This window comes from Acomys minous, assembly GCF_964271855.1.
Source record: "Acomys minous genome assembly, chromosome: 1".
Lineage (NCBI taxonomy): Eukaryota > Metazoa > Chordata > Mammalia > Rodentia > Muridae > Acomys > Acomys minous.
In genome coordinates this window covers 55682665-55702256 of record NC_140483.1, presented here as the reverse complement: position 1 = coordinate 55702256, position 19592 = coordinate 55682665, and the positions used below count along the sequence as shown (strand labels likewise).

Sequence of the window (19592 nt, the reverse complement as noted above, 5' to 3'; positions counted from 1 at the left end):
TTCTCAGAAGCTAAAATACAAATAGCTTAGATATATTTTTTTAAACTCTCAACATCCCTAGCTGTCAGGGAAATGCAAATTAAAACTACTTTGAGATTTCTTCTTACTATAATCAAAATGGCTAAGATTATTTTTAAAAATGATGACAAATTCTGGCATGGATATGGAGAAAGGGGGCTGTTATTCACTGATGGTGGGAGTGCAAACTGGTGCTGCTACTATGGAAAACAGTGTAGAGTTTCCTCAACAATCCAGAAACAGAGTTACCACATGGTCCATTAACACCACTATCAGGCACATACCCAAAGGACTCTGTACCCTTTACAGACATGCCTGTTCACCCATGCATAAGCTGCCATACTCACAGTAGCCGAGAAACAGAAACAACTTGGGTGTCTGTCACTGATGAACGGATCATGAAAATGTGGTACATTTATATAATGTAATATTACTCAGAAGAAAAATGAAATTATAAAATTCTCAGGAAAATGGATAAAGCTAAAAGCCCCAGACCTAGAAAGGCTAACAGAGCATGTTTTCTCTCATTTGTGAACAAATCTTCAGATATGTTTCATTTGAAGTACCCATAGAGGTCAGGGAATTAGTAAAAGCTTACGTTGGGGGGTATTTCAAGGAAGGAGAGATAGAACATGGTGGCATAAAGCATTAAAGGGGGATAGCAGAACAGGAAGAGTTAAATTGAGGGAGGGGAGAACAGAGGAGAGGAGGGACTGCAGGGAAGGAAAACTAATACTAAAGACCTTTTGAAAAGGTCAAATGGAAACATTACTGTAGAAGTTTCCATATGTGTGTGTGTGTGTGTGTATATATATATATATACATATATATATATATGGAAAATAATATTCTGTATATAATATTATAATATTCTAAATATAATATAATATAATATAATATAATATAATATAATATAATATAATATAATATCAGGGTGACAATGTCCCCATTACACATCACAGGCAAGTGAATAGAAAGCCCAGTGCCAGGAATGGGTTACCTCTTTTAGAGATGTTTGAGCAGTGGGGTCCCGTAGACCTCCAAGCATTACAGCCAATGCTCCTGATAACCCTCTAGAACTCAATGATCAGGCCCTGTTGCTGAAGACACCATATACCTGAGTAATAGAGCATGGAAAAACCAAGCTGCTATAGCCGCCGCCCTGAGGCCTCATCCCTACAGGCTAGCTTCCATAGTGTTGGAAGGTGCTACCTGTGCTGCTTGAGGAGAAAAGCAATCATCAGTCGTGCCAAGCTGTAACTCACGGCTACGATAACATGCCTGAAAAGGCATGCCCACTTAGGCAAAAGAGGCCTGGATATCTCTGTGGTAAGCAACCACTTTCGGTTTGAATTTAAGACCTGTTCCTCAAGAGGAAAGCCATACCTGCCAAGAACCTGTGAATAGACATGCTATAGCCCCTGAAGGAGAGCCCATTGCTATTACTCTACTAAATGGATATAGTGATAGCCAACTTATAGTTATGTTCATAGATTCGTGCATCTCTCAACACGCATCAGAGAAGTTTCTCCCTTTGGTAGTTGTTGATTAGCACAGAGACCCATAACTGGTCAAGGTATAAAAAATAGAAGACTATGGGCTACTCAGCTCTACGCGGGGCATCTATAGCACTCCAAAGACACGGGGAACATTCCAGAAGCCGCTGAGGAGTGTAAGAGTCAGAGTCAATCGGTGACTATAGGAAAACAGTGTTTTCTAGACACAGCAGGCCAGATGCACATAGGACCTCCCACGACCCGTGCGAGCTCGAGCCAGACAAAAATCCCAGCATGGAGAGGGGAGGGGGCACAAAGTCCCAGTCATAACTGAGGAGCTATGGGCAATTAGTAGCTGGTGGGAGAGGGAGAGTCGGTTTTCTTTAAGGGTGTGGTCCCTGGTAGGTGGTCCATGTTCCAATGGAAGGCCACGTATCCATGACTGTACGGGCAGCACAAAGCAGTCCTGATGGGGAGGAGCGGGAGGAAGAGGCGGCAGCAGCAACACTAAACTGGTTAGGTAGGAAAAGGGGGATGGGTCTGAGATGAGTTGGGAGGGGTGAGTATAATCAAAATACAGTGTATGTAATTCTCATAGAGTTAATAAAATAGATGGAAAAGGGGAAGAGGAGTAAGTGTACCCAGAATGCACTATACACATGTATGAAATTGTCAAAGAAGATACTAAGAACATTTCTAATTTAAAAAAAAAGATAACTCTGCCTGAACCTCAGGCTGTGACCTTGTTTGAAATAAAGGCCTTTATAGAGGCAAAGACGGAAAGGATTCCCAAGATGGGACCACGCTGGACCAGTGTCCTTAGAGGTAGCAAGAAAAAACATACAAGGATGTAGGGAAAGGATGTGTGTGACGGAGGCAGGCAGAGTGGCCATGTGTTGCCACAGGCCATGGATGCTTCAAGTCATCAGACCTGAGAGATGAAAGGAACGCTGGTCTTCTAGAACCTCTGGAGAAGCCACAGCCCTACCACACGATCACTTCAGACTGCCTCCTCTAGAACCAGGAGAAAATAAGTCCCTGCTGTTTTAGGAGACACAACTTTATTGCAGCAGTTATAGGAAGCTAGCACGGTCTAGGTGTTGACTGCATTCTTACTTGATATTTATCATTACTGATTTTTTTTTTCTTGGCCATGGGTGTAACAAGTCAGTGTCCCATAGAGAGTGAAAAAAAAAAAAAAAAACTCCGTGAAAAGGGCGTGTCTTTGTGAGTTGATTGTCTCACAGGAGGAGGAACTAATTTCAAGAGTAGGTTTTAGAAAAGTGGGAGCGCTGATCTAGAGCACAGCTGCCCTGGCCCGTGAGTCCCTTGTCTTCTGCTGAACCTCATGAGGCTTGGGCGCGCACGTGGTCCTGCCAACCCATACAAAGAGCAGAGTTATGCTTGGCCAGCAGGAAGGCCGCGCACCGTTCCCATTTCCTTCTACCTTCCTCCAGGCTCGGCAACAGCAAAAGCCCGTTCTCCACCCTTTGATTGTTCCAGAAAAGCAAGAATTGCCAAAGACCTTTGTGTCAGATTTGCTCAACCCACACCACTGAACATTCTAGCTCCCCATTTGCCACTCAAAGCCCTTCTCTCTCTCTCTCTCTCTCTCTCTCTCTCTCTCTCTCTCTCTCTCTCTCTCTCCTCCCTCGGGCATCTATTTCAACACTCCTGTCTCTGCTGAATGCCAGTCAGATGAGAGCAGAGCAGGACCTGTGGAGTTGGTGCGCATGGAGCCGAGAGCTACCAGAGCCAGCATCATGATGGGGTCCATGGCCTGGGCAGGTGCGTAGGTTTGAGCAGGGAGTGTGGGCTTGACCTCATGGCCATGAGGTTTATGGCTCCCTCATGCTGTATGCAAGGGGGTTCAGGAGATCAGGTTTATTCCACCTGCCCCTGCCTCCTGGCTTGACTATTGTCATCAACCCAAGAGCCATTGGGTTATTAAAAAAAGGGTTCTTCTATAGGTCCTGTCTGAAATACAGTCGGTGAGGCCCAACACTGGGTGATTTTTTCCCCTCTTTGTCCAAAAAGCACTGCCAAGGGTCACCTTCCCTAACTTTGTGTTGCTTGTCTTCCGGGAAGGCAGCCTGCGGGCCAAGAACACCAGGTGTTCTTACAAAAAGTACTGTTTTGCATAGTTACATTATATATATATTTATAATTTATTTTGTTATGTATGTATACATGTATGTATGTGTGCGTGGGTGAGTTTATGTGTACCACATGCATCCAGGTGCCCACAGTGGCCAGAAGATGAACAGAAGATCCCTTTGAATGGAGTTATAGGCAGTTGTGAGCTACCCACTGTGAGTGCTGGGAGTTGAACCCAGGTCCTCTGCAAGAACAGTGAGTGCTCTCAAGCATCTAGTCACCTCCCCAGACTCGCAAAATTTAGGCAAACTTAGATTTAAAAAGAAATCCAAGGTCATCAAAAAGGTGAAACCAAATTCTCTGAAGGAGTCTGCCAGCCCTAGGTCTCCTAGGTGGCTGAGAACAGTCTTAGTCCCTTCTGGCAGGAAAATGAATTGCTGGGACCAGAGACACCAGGTGCTAAACCCATCAGAAGATGGGGTCTTAGCCAGGTGGAGGTAGTGCACGTCTTTAATCCCAGCACTTGGTAGGCAGAACCAGGAGGATCTCTCTGAGTTCAAGGCCAGCCTGGTCTATAGAGTGAGTCCCAGGGTGGCCAGGGCTACGCAGAGAAACCCTGTCTGGGAGGTGGGAGGGAGATTCCTGCCTAATCGTTCCAGGTGGGCTCTTCCTAGCCCTGGGGGTGGGTTTTCCTCTTGTTCCACGGAGATGCTTTTTCTCTGCATGCCCCACGTGTCTGCTGGTTTCCCATGATCTTCCTAAACCCACTCCACCCTCCATCAGGGCTCTAGAGCAGCCTCAGAGCCATGAAAACTCCCACGGGCTTCTGGGATGAAGTCTGGACAGGAACAGGCCCCTGGCTGTCAAGCCTGCAGGAAGAGACGAATAGCTTCCTCCTGAGTCTCCTGTGGAAGGAGAAAGCTTGATGTGTGTGAAATCCACTTTCCTTGGCAACCTGCACCCACCCTGCCTCTACCAGCCTGTGAGGCCTGGACCTACGGCAACAAGAATGACATTGTAACTCTATCATCTTCTCTTGGCTTACTTCAGGTGTGATGCTGATGCTGCTGATGGTCCAGTGGGGTGAGTGGCAACGCTTTCTAAGGCCAGTACTTGCTCCCTCAGGCCAACCCTGCTTCTGTTATACTCCTCCATCCAACCACTACACATACATGTGCACACACACACACACACACACACACACTCCCTTCCAGGCCATAGCACCAGCTGTGACTTCCTCTCTCAAGTCTTCCCGAGGTCCCTTGCTCCCACATCTGTATACTTACAGCATCTGCACACCTTCTAGTATGTATCACAGTCCCTGTAGCTCTTGCCTTGAACTTCTTCTCCCATAAACTCTGAACCCAGAGGTAAGGGAACCCAAGTCCAGACCTGTGATCTCAGCCCTTGTAGCCCTGTGAGGACATTTGTGCTTGTATTTGCTGGTGGATGTAGTGCTGAAGAGAGGCAGAAGGGGGGCCCCATGTCAAACAAAGATCTAAGCGATGTCCCAGGCATTGCAGCAACTCAGACTCCCAGGTTCTTTTCCCATGCCACCTACTTGCGGGCATCAGTGGTCCAGAGACGCTGGCCCCTCAGGCTCTTATTCTGAGGACGAGAGGATGCTAGGCTTAGCACTGGATGCTCATTTCCCCTCTTGATCTCACAGTAGGGACCAGGCAGGAGCCCCACAGAAGTAACAAGTGTGGGGAGGCTACATCACTGCAGCACAGTAAGAAAACTTTGTGTGGACCAGGAAATGTAATGTCTGTAAACAGCTTGAACAGAGCTCACGCTGCATCAGCACTTGTCTACAGGCTAACTAACAGCCAAAGCGTTGTCCTATGAGGCACATTGTGTGGGCCGATTTCCCCACTTCAAGAGGAGGAGGTTATGAGCAATAGGTTGCCGTTCTACAAGACCCGCTTTTGCCTACCCACTGTACTGCCTCTGGTGTTTAAAATGTATTCACAGCATTTGATGTGCAGTGGTGGGATGAGGCGCCATAGGAGCCTCCTGATTGTGTGGCCCTGGGGACGTTGTCACTGGCTCGCTCTCCTCTTCCTTTTTTTTTTGCTAAGAGGAGCTCACCAATCCTTGGTCACACACTCTTCTAACCATCTCCATTCTTGGGTTTTTTCTATCAGGGCCACTGACTACCCAGTGGTGCTTCTCTCTTAGATCTGACCATTTGCTCAGGGTTGGGTTTCCACGAAGCGTCCGCTTTACAACCCTGTCGCCTCCTCCATCTTCTCACTGGTCACACAGAGGGGCACGGTTGGGAAGTTGTAGAGAGATCCTGTTGGAACAAAAGGAAGTTCTGGGGGCCTAGACATCAGGCTCACCATTCCACGAAGTCCCTGGCATAAAATACTGCCTCGTACATCACAGAGTTATACAGGAAGTGGCCCCAGAGAGTCAAGATAGACTAGGACTGAACGGAGATGGACTAAGGGTTTGTTTTCACTGAGGCAGGAGTGAAGGCAATAATTCCTGCTCCCTGATGCCGGAGCCCTGGCCTTGGGCTGCCTTCCAAGGGCATTAGCCTGCACTAGGCGTAGGGCCTCCCATGCAGCCTTTCACGAGTTACAAGGACACCATCATATGCAAGCTACCTTTCCCTGCATACTGTTGGCTCTTTTCCAGAGCCCCAGCCATGGCATTGATGAATGTAGGCTCTCTACAAGGAATAGCAAATAAATGCAAACTACATTAATGGAAGATTAAAGAAACATGAGCCTAGGCCTGTAACTGGACCGCCTCTCTCTCTGCTGCTTCACGCATTTGCATTTTAATTGGCATTGTGAAGTATTCCCAGCTGTTTTGACGGTTCCACCTCTCTTCCTTTGGCAAAAGAACATGTCGTGTTAACTCCCTTTGGGCCTTGTGATGGGGCTGCCTAGGGCTTCCCGGGGATGGGGGTGGGGGTGGGGGTGGGGGTGGGGGTTCAGGCCCTGAAGCAGAGAGAGAAAGCTGCTTGCAGGCCCTGGCCCTTGGGACCTGGACTCTGAGCCTAGGAGGTCAAGCGGTCAGGAGATCAGGATCCTAGCAACCTGTTCTGCCCTCTCATGGGTCTTGCTGACTTGAGAAGGGTCTCAGGAACCTCAGTTTGCACATGATGAAATAAGTTTGGTAATGAGGGCTCCGCCTCGGACGGCTGGCCCGTGGCCCCCATGACTAACCTATGTAAATGCTTTCCTAACCTCAAGGTGCTTGCCCAAACAAAAGCAAGCCATATTTATTTCTAGATGTCAGCCCTCAGCCTAGGTATGTAAGACCCTCAGGGGTACTGTCTGCCTAGGGCAGAAGCCACCAGCTCCCAAGGGGCACTTCTGACAAACTTTCTCCCTCACCCCCTCCTCCTTACTGGCCAGGCTCTGCTGAAAAACTGATGTGTTACTTCACTAACTGGTCCCAGTACCGGCAGGGGACAGCTCGATATTTACCCAAGGACGTGGACCCCAACCTGTGTACCCACCTCATCTATGCATTCGCTGGCATCGAGAACAACCAGCTCAGCTCTGTCGAGTGGAATGACCAACTTTTCTACCAGGAGCTAAACGACCTAAAGAAGATGTGAGCCACAGGGGGGAGGGGGTGATTGGTGGAGCCTCCCCCCACCCAGAAAACTGTCCATCACTGCAACCCTGCTAGCAACCTGCTGTGTGGCACTGGGCAGGTCATATCTCCTCTCTCTGGTCACCTGTGTTCACTTAGAAGAGAGGGGGTGGATGAGGGATTTGCAAAGGGCCCTTTTGGTTTAAATCCAAATAAGATCAGGATTGCAAAACTGGATGGGGAAAAAAAAAACTGGGTGGAATTCCCTTCCTCTTGGGCGTACTCTAAAAGGTATCCATCTTCAGCTAACTTACAAAGCCCCTCTTAGGTCTCTGGTTACTTATGCTGCCTCAGTTCCTTGTGTGCACGCACCTGTGGGGTGCTGCCCTACTCAGACACTCGGTCCTCTATGTCACCCACAAATCTTTCCCGATCTACAGCTCCCAGTGCCCTCAGCACAGGCTGTGTTCCCAGGGGCCAGCGCATGCTCAGGCCTGCTCCTCCTGCCACTCCTACCCTATTACCTTGTCAGTCCTCCAAACTGGTGAGATACAGCCTTGTACACCTCTTGTCTTTTCAGGAACCCCAAGCTCAAGACTCTCTTAGCCGTCGGGGGCGGGAGCTTTGGTACCCAGAAGTGAGTGGACGTGGACAAGTGGGTGGTAGAATCCGTGGATGGGAATGTGGCACACTGGCAAAGAGAGCCCTCCTGGCAGGGAGGTGGGGGAAGTAGGCGGGGCATGGCATGGCAACGGGCGTGGTCCCAGACCATGGGGCTTTTTCCCTCTGGTGCTAGACCCTCTTCAGGGTGGGATAGCAGTGGTGTGGGTGTGGCTCCAGGTTGCCCTAGATGTCGTCTTAGCTGAAGTCCAGAATCTAAAACAGCACAGAGAGCCCTGACCTCCAGCCTCAGTCTCCTCCTCCATGAAGGTATCCCAGACAACACGCAGCGTGTTTTCTCAGTTCTGAATGGAATAGCTTGTCAGTGAGATTGAGCTTGGCTGCCCAATTATTGTCCATTTCTGTAATTTATTTTTATTTATGGAAATAATGAAGCTAGAAATCTGTTGGAAAAATCTAGAATATATAGTTCGCAAAGCTTTAAATAATTTTTAAAAAATGGTTTTGGGACCATAAGACCTTTTGAGAAACTGATGAATGTTATAACTCAACTTCCCAGAATAACACTTATATTTTTAAGTTAACATTGTTAAGATGTTTTTAATTAACATTGTTTTTAGCTCGGTATTCCCAGAGACACGGACTTAAGAATTGACACCATTAATTTAATGAAGTTAGAAGTTAATAAAAGGACATCAAAATAGAATCAGTCTATAAAAAACTTAGGATCCTTAAGAAGTCCAAGAAGTCTTGGAGGGTCCACCAAGCAGGGAAGATAGGGAAGAAGTGTCCCTGGGCTAAAGTGGAGATTCAGAAAGAGCTCTGGACAGCACAGTACTCCACTTTACCTGTCTGGGAGCTCAATCATGGGGTCCCAAGTTCCCTGCTAGTCCTAGTACTTGTCCCCCCCCACCCGCCGCCACCCCGACTGCATCAGAGAAAGCCGTACCTTTTCTCCCAGTCTCCACGGAGAGTAAGAGGCCAGGATAGTCCTGGTTGACAGTGAGACTGTTCGGGGACTGCAAGGGGACCGGAGAAGCCCTGGTGACATTGACTCTGGGGCTTAGAAAGCCCTTCTATGTTTCCATTCCTTAACCAAGCCACTAACATGCCAACAAGTATCCCAGCAACCCCTGGGCAGCCATCCTAGAGCCCTTTCTGGTCTAAACACAAGATTGGGACCCCAAGTACTTTCCTCCTTGTCCTTGAGGAAGACAGTGACCTCTAGTCTGACCCCAGTCGGGCTACACCCCTTCCATCATTCCACAGGTTCACAGATATGGTGGCCACAGCTTCCAACCGGCAGACCTTTGTCACCTCAGTCATAAAGTTCCTGCGCACTTATAGCTTTGACGGCCTTGACCTTGATTGGGAGTACCCAGGAAGCCGTGGAAGTCCAGCAGCAGACAAAGAGCGATTCACAGTCCTGTTACATGTATGGCTGGATGGGACTAGGGGCACTCAGTCTGCCAAGTGACTCAGGGTGGAGGCCCTACTGCGTGTGAATGCTGCTCTGCCCCCAGGGCCACCAGGGCCAGCAGCTTCAGACTCCAGAGTGTGAACACCTATTGGGGGGGGGGGAGGCTCTCGCTAGCTCCTGCCTCTGCCTTCACTCTGAATTCTTCTTCCCACAGGACTTGTCCAAGGCCTTCAAGGAAGAAGTTCAGTCCTCAGGGAAAGAGCGGCTCCTTCTGAGTGCAGCTGTACCGACTTGGCGAGGCTACGTGGATGCTGGTTATGAGGTGGACAAGATTGCTCAGTGAGTCTCAGGTGGTTGACTCAGTGCCCCATGTCCTGGAGCAGCCCAGGATGGCTGAGCTTCCCAGAAGTGGAGCAGATCTTTGCCTGCAAGACATGGTTTTCAGATGCTACCCAGGTGTCCGGAGAGTCCCTGTGTGTTGCATCTGCTGCTCTGTGCCTCCAGATCTTTTTATGGGTGTATGTGGGAGAGGGGGGTCTTTTTCTTCCCTTCCTTGGGTACTTTCTCTTCCTTGGGTACTTGTTAAAGAAAGAACACCTTTGGGGCAGGGAGAGGAAGAGCAAATCCCCAAGCATCTCCAAGAAAATGGGAAAGTCACACGTTAGCTCCACAGTGTGGTGGGTGGAGCTGCAGCCCCTATGACACTTGAGAGCTGGTGGCGCAGGCCTTTATTCCCAGCGCTCAGGAGGTAGAGGCAGGTGGTCTCTATAAGTTTGAAACCAGCGTGCTCTACACAGTGAGTTCTGGGCCAGCTACACAGAGAGATTCTCTCTCTCTCTCTCTCTCTCTCTCTCTCTCTCTCTCTCTGTGTGTGTGTGTGTGTGTGTGTGTGTGTGTGTGTGTGTGAGATAGAGGAACACTTGAAAGCCTATTAGAAATGCAGCCTGCCGAGTAAGAACCTACATTTTAGTGAGATTCCCAGGGGACCCTGAAATACAAAAGCCTGGGAAGCACTGAGCTACGATTGCTTCCAAAATGGCAAAAATTGAACCAGCTTTCTTGCACAGAACAGCAAACACCTGAGGGTGCTGAAGGGACAATACACAGGGGAAAGACACCAAAGACCATGGCCAAGGCCAGAGTGGGGATGGGAATGGCCTGAGGGTGAGGTGTGGAGAGGGTACCCTCATCTTTCACCTTTTCCCACCTCTTCCCACATCTCCTGCAGGAGCTTGGATTTCATCTACCTTATGGCCTATGACTTTCATGGCTCCTGGGAAAAGACCACAGGACACAACAGCCCCCTCTACAAAAGGCAAGAAGAGAGTGGGGCAGCCAGTGAGCTCAATGTGGTAAGTGGTCAGTGGGGTGAGGCAGGGACCCCCTGGCCAGCAGGACCTGTGCAGTGGCCTCATTTAAACCCCAAACCCCTAATGGAAAAGGCAAACAGGAAAACCAAGTGAGACATCGACACCAAAGAACCATGGTTTTCCTATCGTCTTCGCCTGTTAGCTTTCCTCTGTCCCATACCACTTCTGAGGGGAGGGCCTCATCTCTTTGCCATGTCTTAGCTGACAACAGAGCAAGTCACTTTAATGACATCAGACACACAAGGGACCAATGGAACTTTGACTCACCACCAACACGCTGCCACGTGTTTCACATTCATCTCTTGCCCAAGGTTGACAACACCAAAGGGAATGTCACTCAGGGAGGAACTGCCCAGCCCCAGCTGGTATTAGACTGCAGTTGGGTTTTCCTGCCTGACTCTTTCTCCCTGAGCAGACTGGACACCTTACATAAGCCCAGTGTACACTCACAAGTCAAGAATAACTGTATCAGTTCTTTAAGACAATCATCACAACGCTCCCTAGATTAGAAGGCCTTTTGCTTTTGGTGTCCCATATTTCTGTGGTGGCAGGAGTGACACATTTTTTATCTCTCTTGCTCTTTCACAAAGTTCATACTGTGGGCTGGAGGGTCACATCAGGGCTGACTGTTCACCTCATGTGGAAAACAGCGTAGGTTTTGAAGGAAGTTTAATAGCTCAGTCCAGTGACGGACACAAAGAGGCAAAGCTCGTTGTCCTGTGGAGCTGATGTCCACAGCGGATACCCTCTGGGCTGGGAAAGGAGGCATTTTCACTTGACCACAGGTCTTCTACTTGTCACACTGTGTGTCTGAGGATTGTTTTTGACCAGAGGAGTCCCCTGGCCAAACCTACATAGAAAGTACCATTTGGGTTGGCAAGGGGACCTGGGTTTTTCTCTTGGAAAGCTGAATTTGATCATGAGTATATTATTCACGCTAACAAATAGAAATTAATGCAATGAAAACTGTGCTTTCCCTAAGAGGCCTGGACTTGCCATGAGGAAAACGAGCCACAGCCTGGGCCTGAAGGACACATCTTCCTCTTCCAATACTTATTCAGTCTGACTAGATCAATTCTCTTCCAGCCATAGGCCTAGGATTACACTCCTACTAACACACAATTGTGGAAAGACCTTGTTCAGAGATGGGTGGTTAGTGCAACTCCAAATCCTGGATCTTGTTCTCAGGTGAAACTTACACTAGGTAACAAAGAAAATGCTCACAGCTCCCTGCATCACATCCACTAGGCTCACATATGTGGTACACCCTTGAGTTCAAAGGCCATTTGCATTAGTCTCATTGTAAACACATCACCGAGCAAGGTACGAGAATTTGTGTCTACTTTCATCGGTGATGCATTCCAAGCCTCTAGGACAGAGCCTGGGGCACAGCAAACTGTTGGCGACTGTTTGGTAAATGGTTGCCTGGTTCCATAGCCCCAAATCTGGCTATTGGGCCTGCAGATTCTCCCATAAGGTTTAGAAGCCTAAAGCTGGATTGAAAGAGGATGGGCATGGGTGGGGAGCTCATGAGGAGCCTCGGGTCCAGAGGAGGAGGTCCTACCCACCCCCCAATCTATAGAGTCCCATTCTCAACCACCCAGAACCAGGGTAGAGACAGAGTAAGCAGACCCTTCTTCTCTACCAGGATGCTGCCGTGCAGCTCTGGCTGCAGAAGGGGACCCCTGCAAGCAAACTGATCCTAGGCATGCCCACCTATGGGCGTTCCTTCACCCTGGCATCCTCATCAGACAGCAGAGTTGGGGCCCCAGCCACAGGGGCCGGTAACCCAGGCCCTTATATTAAGGAAAAAGGGGTTCTTGCTTACTATGAGGTAAGAAAGCTTTCACTGTCCTGAGTATGGTAAAGAGCCAGAGGCTCCCGGGAGGCTCCTGGAAGGTGAGGGGGGTTCTCCTGCAGCTTCTGAGTAAAGGTAAAGCATGGAGACTTCTGACCAAGGGAACTCCACCCGATCTTGGCCACCTTGCGTATTTCCTTATGTTTGGGTGCCTGAAGTTTAAATCCACAGCTCTAGATGATGCTACAGAACGTACTATGTTCTCTAGACTTCTGCTGATGGGAATTTTACAATCTTCGGTCTCCTCTTGGCATGAGGAGATGGGTACTGTTAATCCCGAAAGACTGGAGGAGAAAGACCACGGACCCGAACACCATGGCCAAATTAATTAAAGCAAGCAATTCCTTAAAGCAAGCTTTGTGTATATGTGTGATGCCTCTGCCTAAGGTGGGGTTCAAGAGGTCAGCATCGATATGGGGAAGATTTTATAGTTTAGGAGTAGGGGGGCTTCAAATGGGGGATTTGCAGGAAAATAGTGGGGTACAGAAGCTGAACACAAGCATACCAAGTTGTTTATAACCACCTCCTGAAACAAAGACCTGGCTGCAAAGTGCTCATAACAAGGTGCTCATAACAACAAGTGGTCATAACAGCAGGTTGTTATAACAGCCTGTGGTCATAACAAGGTGGTCATAACAACAGGTGGTCATAACAAGGTGGTCATAACAACAAGTTGTCATAACAGCCAGTGGTCATAACAAGGTGGTCATAACAACAAGTTGTCATAACAGCCGGTGGTCATAATAGCCTGTGGTCATAACAAGGTGGTCATAACAGCAGATGGTCATAACAGCAGGTGATCATAATAACCTTTTTGAAACAAAGGGACAGTTGTTGTTTCCTGGAACAGGTAGTACAGTACTGGGTGTAGTTAAGATCACAGGTGGGGCAGAGCCCAATCCCTGAGAAATAGCGATTTAAGCATAAGTAGGAAGGAATGAGCCTCGTTTATCTTTGCCGTAAGATGGCTTTTAAGCCTAAAATGAAGGCAGCCTTGCTTATCAGTACCTTCCTTCCTAATACGGCTCTGTTCCTGCAGGTCTGCTCCTGGAAGGAAGTACACAGAATCGAGGACCAGAAGGTGCCCTATGCCTTCCAGGGCAACCAATGGGTGGGATTTGATGACATGGAAAGCTTCAGAGCCAAGGTGAGGACCATCCCTGCTGGGAGGGGATGGCCACAGGCGGATCTAAGGCGTGTCAACAAGTCAGCACTCAATCCCTCTTCAAGGATGAGTGGTCTTGTAAATGCGTCGACATGTCACCCTCTTCATGTGACAGCATCTTGAACATTTCCCAGCTATTGATGAAGAAAAGGCACAAGGAAGGCTGGGGATGTCGCTCAGTGGTAGAGTGCTTCTCTGCAGGCACATGGGAAGGAGAAATATCCATGTGGGACATGTGATTTTATGTGGTCTGTCGGCCAGATTTGGAGCATGTTCGTGTGTCATCAACTTATTTATAGGAACCCCTCATCCTGCCCAGTGTAGGTTCCATTATGTGTTTCCTGTCCTCTCTTCCTGAAGAGATCCTCAGCTCCTGAAGAGAACAGAGCCACCCTAGTTTTTCAGCAGGCCTCCTGGGTCACGGCCTTTCAGAAACACAGATGAAGTTCTCTGTGGGAATCAAGGAGAGTGGAGGAAGGATTGTAGAGGAAGTGTGCTTGAGGCAAGTCCTAAAGTCTAGCACATAGGCATCCATGGAGGAAACTGTGTGGCCAGTCAGTATGGAGAAGAAAGGGGTGGAGCCCATGAAGGGGAATGAGGTCTGCAAGAGGTCCAGATTAGCCTAGCTCCCAGCCCCTCTCCACAGACATCACAGTCCCCTAAGTGTCTCTGAGGGAATCCTCAGCCTCAGCATATTCCCTCAGGAACGTGGAGGGTGACAAGGACATGAAGACATGAAGATGTGAAGGCAAAGCTTGCTTCAGAACTTCCAGGAAGCTGAAACCCTGATTTCCTGTGGTAACCAAAGCCTTTAACAGCCAGTAGACAATGCTTTAATCACCCACATTTGCTCACACCCCCAGGTCAGCTATCTGAAACAGAAGGGGCTGGGAGGGGCCATGGTCTGGACCCTGGACTTGGATGACTTCACTGGTTCTTTCTGCAACCAGGGCCGGTACCCTCTCATCAGGACACTGCAGCAGGAGTTGAGTGAGTAAGGGGGCCAGAGGCTAAACTCAGAGAGTGGGGTGTGCACCCTCCCCTCTCATAAGCCTTTCTGAGGAAATGACTGTGCCTCAATATTGTGATTTCTCAAATTGCATGCACCCCAGGAGCTAAGGAAACTGTTGAAAACTCTGAACCTTTGCATTCCTTTCAGGTTTCTTGTTGGCAATACCCTGCTGGGATATGGTAACAGGGATTCCTTCCTTGAGTCTTAGCCAAGGAGAGCTGTTTGCTCTTATCAAGAAGAAAACTGGCCATCACTCTGTTGTGTAGAACCCCCCCTAGGGGACCCCCCTCACCAGCATATGGCTAGGTCATAGCTGGTATGCAGTCACCAGCTGCTAGCTCCTATGTGGCCCAGGCTGTCTTGCAGGCAGTGCCCAGCTGTAGGTGTGGCTGTGGTCTGGATGTGGGATGTGGGGTATGGGTTGCCAGGCTGTAGCCTCTGGTGGCTGCTGCTGTGTGCTTGGCCTGTGGTTTAGAATTCATTAGGCCAATATTGGTTGAACCTTCCTTGTCTTTCTAGATCTTCCATCCGTACCTCCAAGAAGCCCCAAACAGAAAGAAGATGGGCCACACCAGCCTTCTGAGCCAAAACAGGGACCCAGCCCAGGGCTAGACATCTTCTGTCAAGGCAAAGCCGATGGGCTGTACCCCAACCCTGGAGATAAGTCCAGTTACTTCAACTGTGCAGGGGGGCGGCTATATCAGCAAAACTGTCCCCCAGGCCTCGTGTTTAGTGCCTCTTGCAAGTGCTGTACCTGGGGTTGAACCCCCCAAAGCCTGCCTCTGTTTACCCTAGGGGCTGCTGGCCTCTCTCTGTTCTCTTCCTGACCCGGCTGTGGCTCAGCCTCTTGGCTTACTTTTTGTCTCTCCTGGGCTGCCTCTTTACCTGCAGAATAAATATTTAGTTTTCACCTGTGATGTTGTAACTCAAAGGAGCTCACTTAAGCACATTATTGACTGAGAAACATCCCTGGAGGACCAAGACGAGAGGGTGGCACATAGCCAGCAAGGGTCAGAGGCAGAAGGGACATTTAGGATGGGTCAGACCCCATGAAATTCTCACTTCACTGAGTCCACCTGACAGCAGACATCTGCCAGTACCAGTACCCAGGTGTCAGCACACAGGAGAGCATGGCCAGCTCCACACATCCACTGGCCACTGGTTCAGGACCTTTGGGGAAAGAGATGCTTAATCTCTGCTAGGCTGTTATTTCCCAAATGGACACATGATGGCAGCAGAGAAGAGCTTTTTCCTCCCCCCCCCCCCCCCCCCCCCCCCCCAGTTTACTGCCCTGTCTGCAGCTGCTAGTGAAATCACCAGTCCTTAGAGGACTGAGTCACCCTTTCACCTACCTGGGCTTGGGAACGCTATAAGGACAACCCTATACTAAGGGCTCGCTTTGAAATGGAGCCTCTCGGGTGCTTTCACGTGCTCAGCCTCAGCCACTGCTCCCAGTACAAAGGCTTAAGATGGGCCAAGATAGGCATGTGCCCCAGGATCACCTATCTACCCACCAAACAGTGAGCTAGCTGGCTGTGGGTCACATGCCTACAATCCCAGCACCCCTGGGGCTGAGGCTGAGCACCAGGCCAGCCTGAGCTATGTCATAAGACACCGTTAAACAAACAAACAGAGAAGAACAAATAAGTGATACATATTCTTGCAGCTTCCGGTGTCTTGACCGGAAGATTTGAAGAAAATCTTCATTTCCTAAAGGTTCTTGTGTTGTGCACTTGCTGGACGCCTGGTTTGTTGTGGGGAGAGAGAGGTGGTGCCTGTGCTCTTGTTTGAGTGCAAACACAAGACCCTTAGAACACCTTGTCCATCCCTGCACCCTATCGGAACCCCAGCCTTCTGCAGTCTACTCTGCTGCCCAGAACTGCCTGCTTTTGCACATATTCCCACAACCCCTGGGCTCTGAACCTGAAAAAAAAAATCCCTAACTGTTTAGAGCAGGGTCCAGGGGCAGCTTCCTACGGAGCGTGCCTGAAAGTAGGAATGACTGTAGGCTGGCCAGGTGCCTATCATGGCTTCAGGTGAGGAAACAGCCAGGAATTCTCTTTCTGTCAGGTGAGAAGCATTCCTGCTGTCTGGGTGACAGCGGGTGGGTATCCAGTGTCTGGGAATCAGCGTATAAACTAGCACACACTCCTGTCGGGACCATGTGCTTTTCTGAGTGTTCAAATGGCCAAAGTCCTCCCAGATACCAAAGCCTTTTGTCTGTGCTATTTTTATCCACAGGAGAACATGAGCCACAGCCTCTCTCTGGTCTCCGTGGCCCTGTTCCGTCCCACACCCACAGTCCCTGTGTCAGCCGAAGTCAAGTCACCTCTCACTCGGACATGGCTTTTCCCTGGTCTCTCTGCTCCCTGACCCTCTGTTCCCTAGTCCGTCCTCCACACCCAATCAGCTCAGTCCTTATAAAGAAAGGATCAAATCTGATCACTTCCCTTGCTTAGAAACTACTATCAGCTTGCCCAACCTAAAGAATAAAGTCCCTATCCACCAACAGTGCTGAGACTCCTAGTCAGACCCTGGCCTCTGTTCCTGGTCTTACCTGCTGTTATCACACAGGACTCTGGCTCCTAGTACCCAGCCAGTGTTAACCTTAGGCCTCCAGATGCCAGCGTGTGGCCTCCAGGTGGCCACCATCACCCTGCTCTCTCAGGTGCACCCCATTTTCTGAATGGCTCTTTCTGAGCCTGAAGCACTTAGTATACAAAAAGCCATCTGTAATTAATTAATTAATTAAACAGCCATCTGTACCTACAGTGACTCTTCTACCTCCACTGTGGGCTCTGTCTGGGCCCACACTGCTCTGTGTCTCCCCCCCCCCCCCCCCACTGCAGCTGGGTCTTTCGGCACAAGCCAAGCATCTGTAATATTTCAATCCTGGTGCCAGGTGGATGCAGCGGGGTTGGGCAGCATGCAGGGCAGGGTGGGGGTGAAGTGTTAGGTAGTACAGTGTTCAGGGCTGGGCCTTCCAGGGCCAACATTTGATATGCAGCAGACGGTGGGCCAACGAAATCCTTTCAGTGTTACGAAGGAAAGGCTATGTGGCCGGGGACTGAAACTGGGTGTGGGTGGGACTACCTACCCTCCAGGGTAGTTGCAAAGGTCCCTATGTGGATATCACATATGAGCTAAAATCCAGGGAGACTTGCTCACACTGTCCTCAGATGTGAGGTTACTATGGATGGCCAGGCCTTCCCTGGCTTCTTTGTGGATTCAGCTCAAAAGTCAGAGCCCCAACCTTGGCCCCCTCTTCTAAATGCCACTCCACTCACCTTGCCCTGGCCGTGGTCCCTTCCTCTGGCACGATGCCGTAGCCAGGACCCCAGTTAAGTGGTTGTGACTGTGGCCTCATGCGTACATCTCCCAGATTTGCTTATTTCTCTGAATCTTAGGCTGATCCTCATGCTAGTTCTCACCTGATCAGTGGCATCGTAGGTAATAATAGTCGAGGTAAGGGATCCTAGGCCACTGCTTTGTTTCCCCGCCTCAGGCCAGGCCGGCTCAGTCAGTGCCCAGGTACTCAGGGCTCTGCACAATACGGTTCCATTCAGCATCCCTCTTAGTCACTCCGGGATGCACTGCAGGGCAAAGCTTGCCCCTGCTCGTCCACCCTGTGCATTAACATCTCCTTTCCTTGATAGCTCTAGTCACCCTCATTGAGTCAGCCTTGGGTTACTTCCTGTAGGACAATCCCATGGGCCTTGGCAGATCAGAGACAAGTTCCTGCTACTGCAGTATGGGCTGCCGTGTTCACGTCTGCCACTGTGGTCCTCGGTGGATGGCGGACCCTGCCCCCAGATCTCAAGCTCCTCAGAACACGGACACTGGTCCTCTCCTTCCACTGAACGTGCTCGAGGCTCAGAAAAAAATCAGATCATTTATCATGAAAGATAACCTTGAACTTCTGATCCCCATCTCATCCTCGTGAGTGCTGGGATTCTGAGTGTGAGCTGTCACACCCAGTTTATGTGGCTCTGGGCATTGTACACCATGCTTTGTGCACACTAGACAAACTCTACGCTGAGGATTCCCAGCTAGTTTCCTCCTGCTTTTATCATCAGGCACAGATATCAATTCTGCTCCCTGAGGATTTCGCATCCTACAGTAGCATTGCACGACAGGGCACTGCCCTCGCAAGCTTCTCTATGAAGCATCATTTGTCCTTTTAATGCTAACCTTCCGCCACTAGGAATTAACATCTCCTGCCTGACTGGGGACCTTACAGTGTGTGGACATGACAAATATTTACAGAGTGAACCAAGGTCCTTGAACACTCACCGTGTCCCTATAAAGTGACATCTCACCATTCTCTGGTTACAAGGCCAAGGTGTGGCAAGGCTGGGATTTAGATGCTGGCCTAGATAAGACCCACAGCCGAGGTTTGTGCTCAGACCACCGTGGACGTTGCTTAGTTAAAGCCTGTGCGATGTGATTGTCTCCTCTACGCCGTGTCATGGACAGGCCTAAGGCAGTGTGTGCTGGGCACCTGCACTGTATTATCAATGCATCCATGCCGGGTTACCCACACTCTGGGTCTTAATTTCCCACTGTCATTTCATGCAGGCTTCACATGCAGGCACAGGTTGTAAGGCCATATCCAAGTCAAGACAGGGAGGGAGATCTGCCCTCTCCTGCCTTTATCCCACAGCTCTTTCTTCTATTACATCTGATGACACAGTTAGTCTGGGCATATGACATCGATTAAGCTGAAAACTATAAGCATTTCTTGAGCACTTACCATGTGCCAACACCCGGCTGGGGCGGGTGGGGTGTGGGTGGGGTTGCAGGAGTGGGTCCTGCCTATCAGCTATTGCAGAGGGCGGACAAGCTTCAACAGTGAGAAAAGTCAGCCCCAGAGTCGGGGGGGGGGGGGGACGACACTGTGTAGAGCTGCAGGCTGGTGGGGATAAGAGGCAGGCCAAGTGTGGCCTTATTGTAATTAATATTTAGTTCTTTACATAC

At 49.6% G+C, this 19592-nt stretch overlaps 1 protein-coding gene across 1 annotated transcript; it reads left to right on the top strand.

Annotated features, from left to right (window-relative positions):
• Positions 1–3175: 3175 nt before the first annotated feature.
• Positions 3176–15532, top strand: CHIT1 (chitinase 1). The gene is made up of 11 exons (XM_084795469.1): positions 3176–3302; positions 4662–4694; positions 6986–7187; positions 7750–7806; positions 9060–9225; positions 9425–9549; positions 10439–10562; positions 12229–12414; positions 13478–13585; positions 14467–14593; positions 15135–15532. Exons 1-11 carry the CDS (start codon positions 3248–3250, stop codon positions 15377–15379), a joined length of 1428 nt encoding a protein of 475 aa, XP_084651595.1. The 5' UTR covers positions 3176–3247; the 3' UTR covers positions 15380–15532.
• The last annotated feature ends 4060 nt before the right edge of the window (positions 15533–19592 follow it).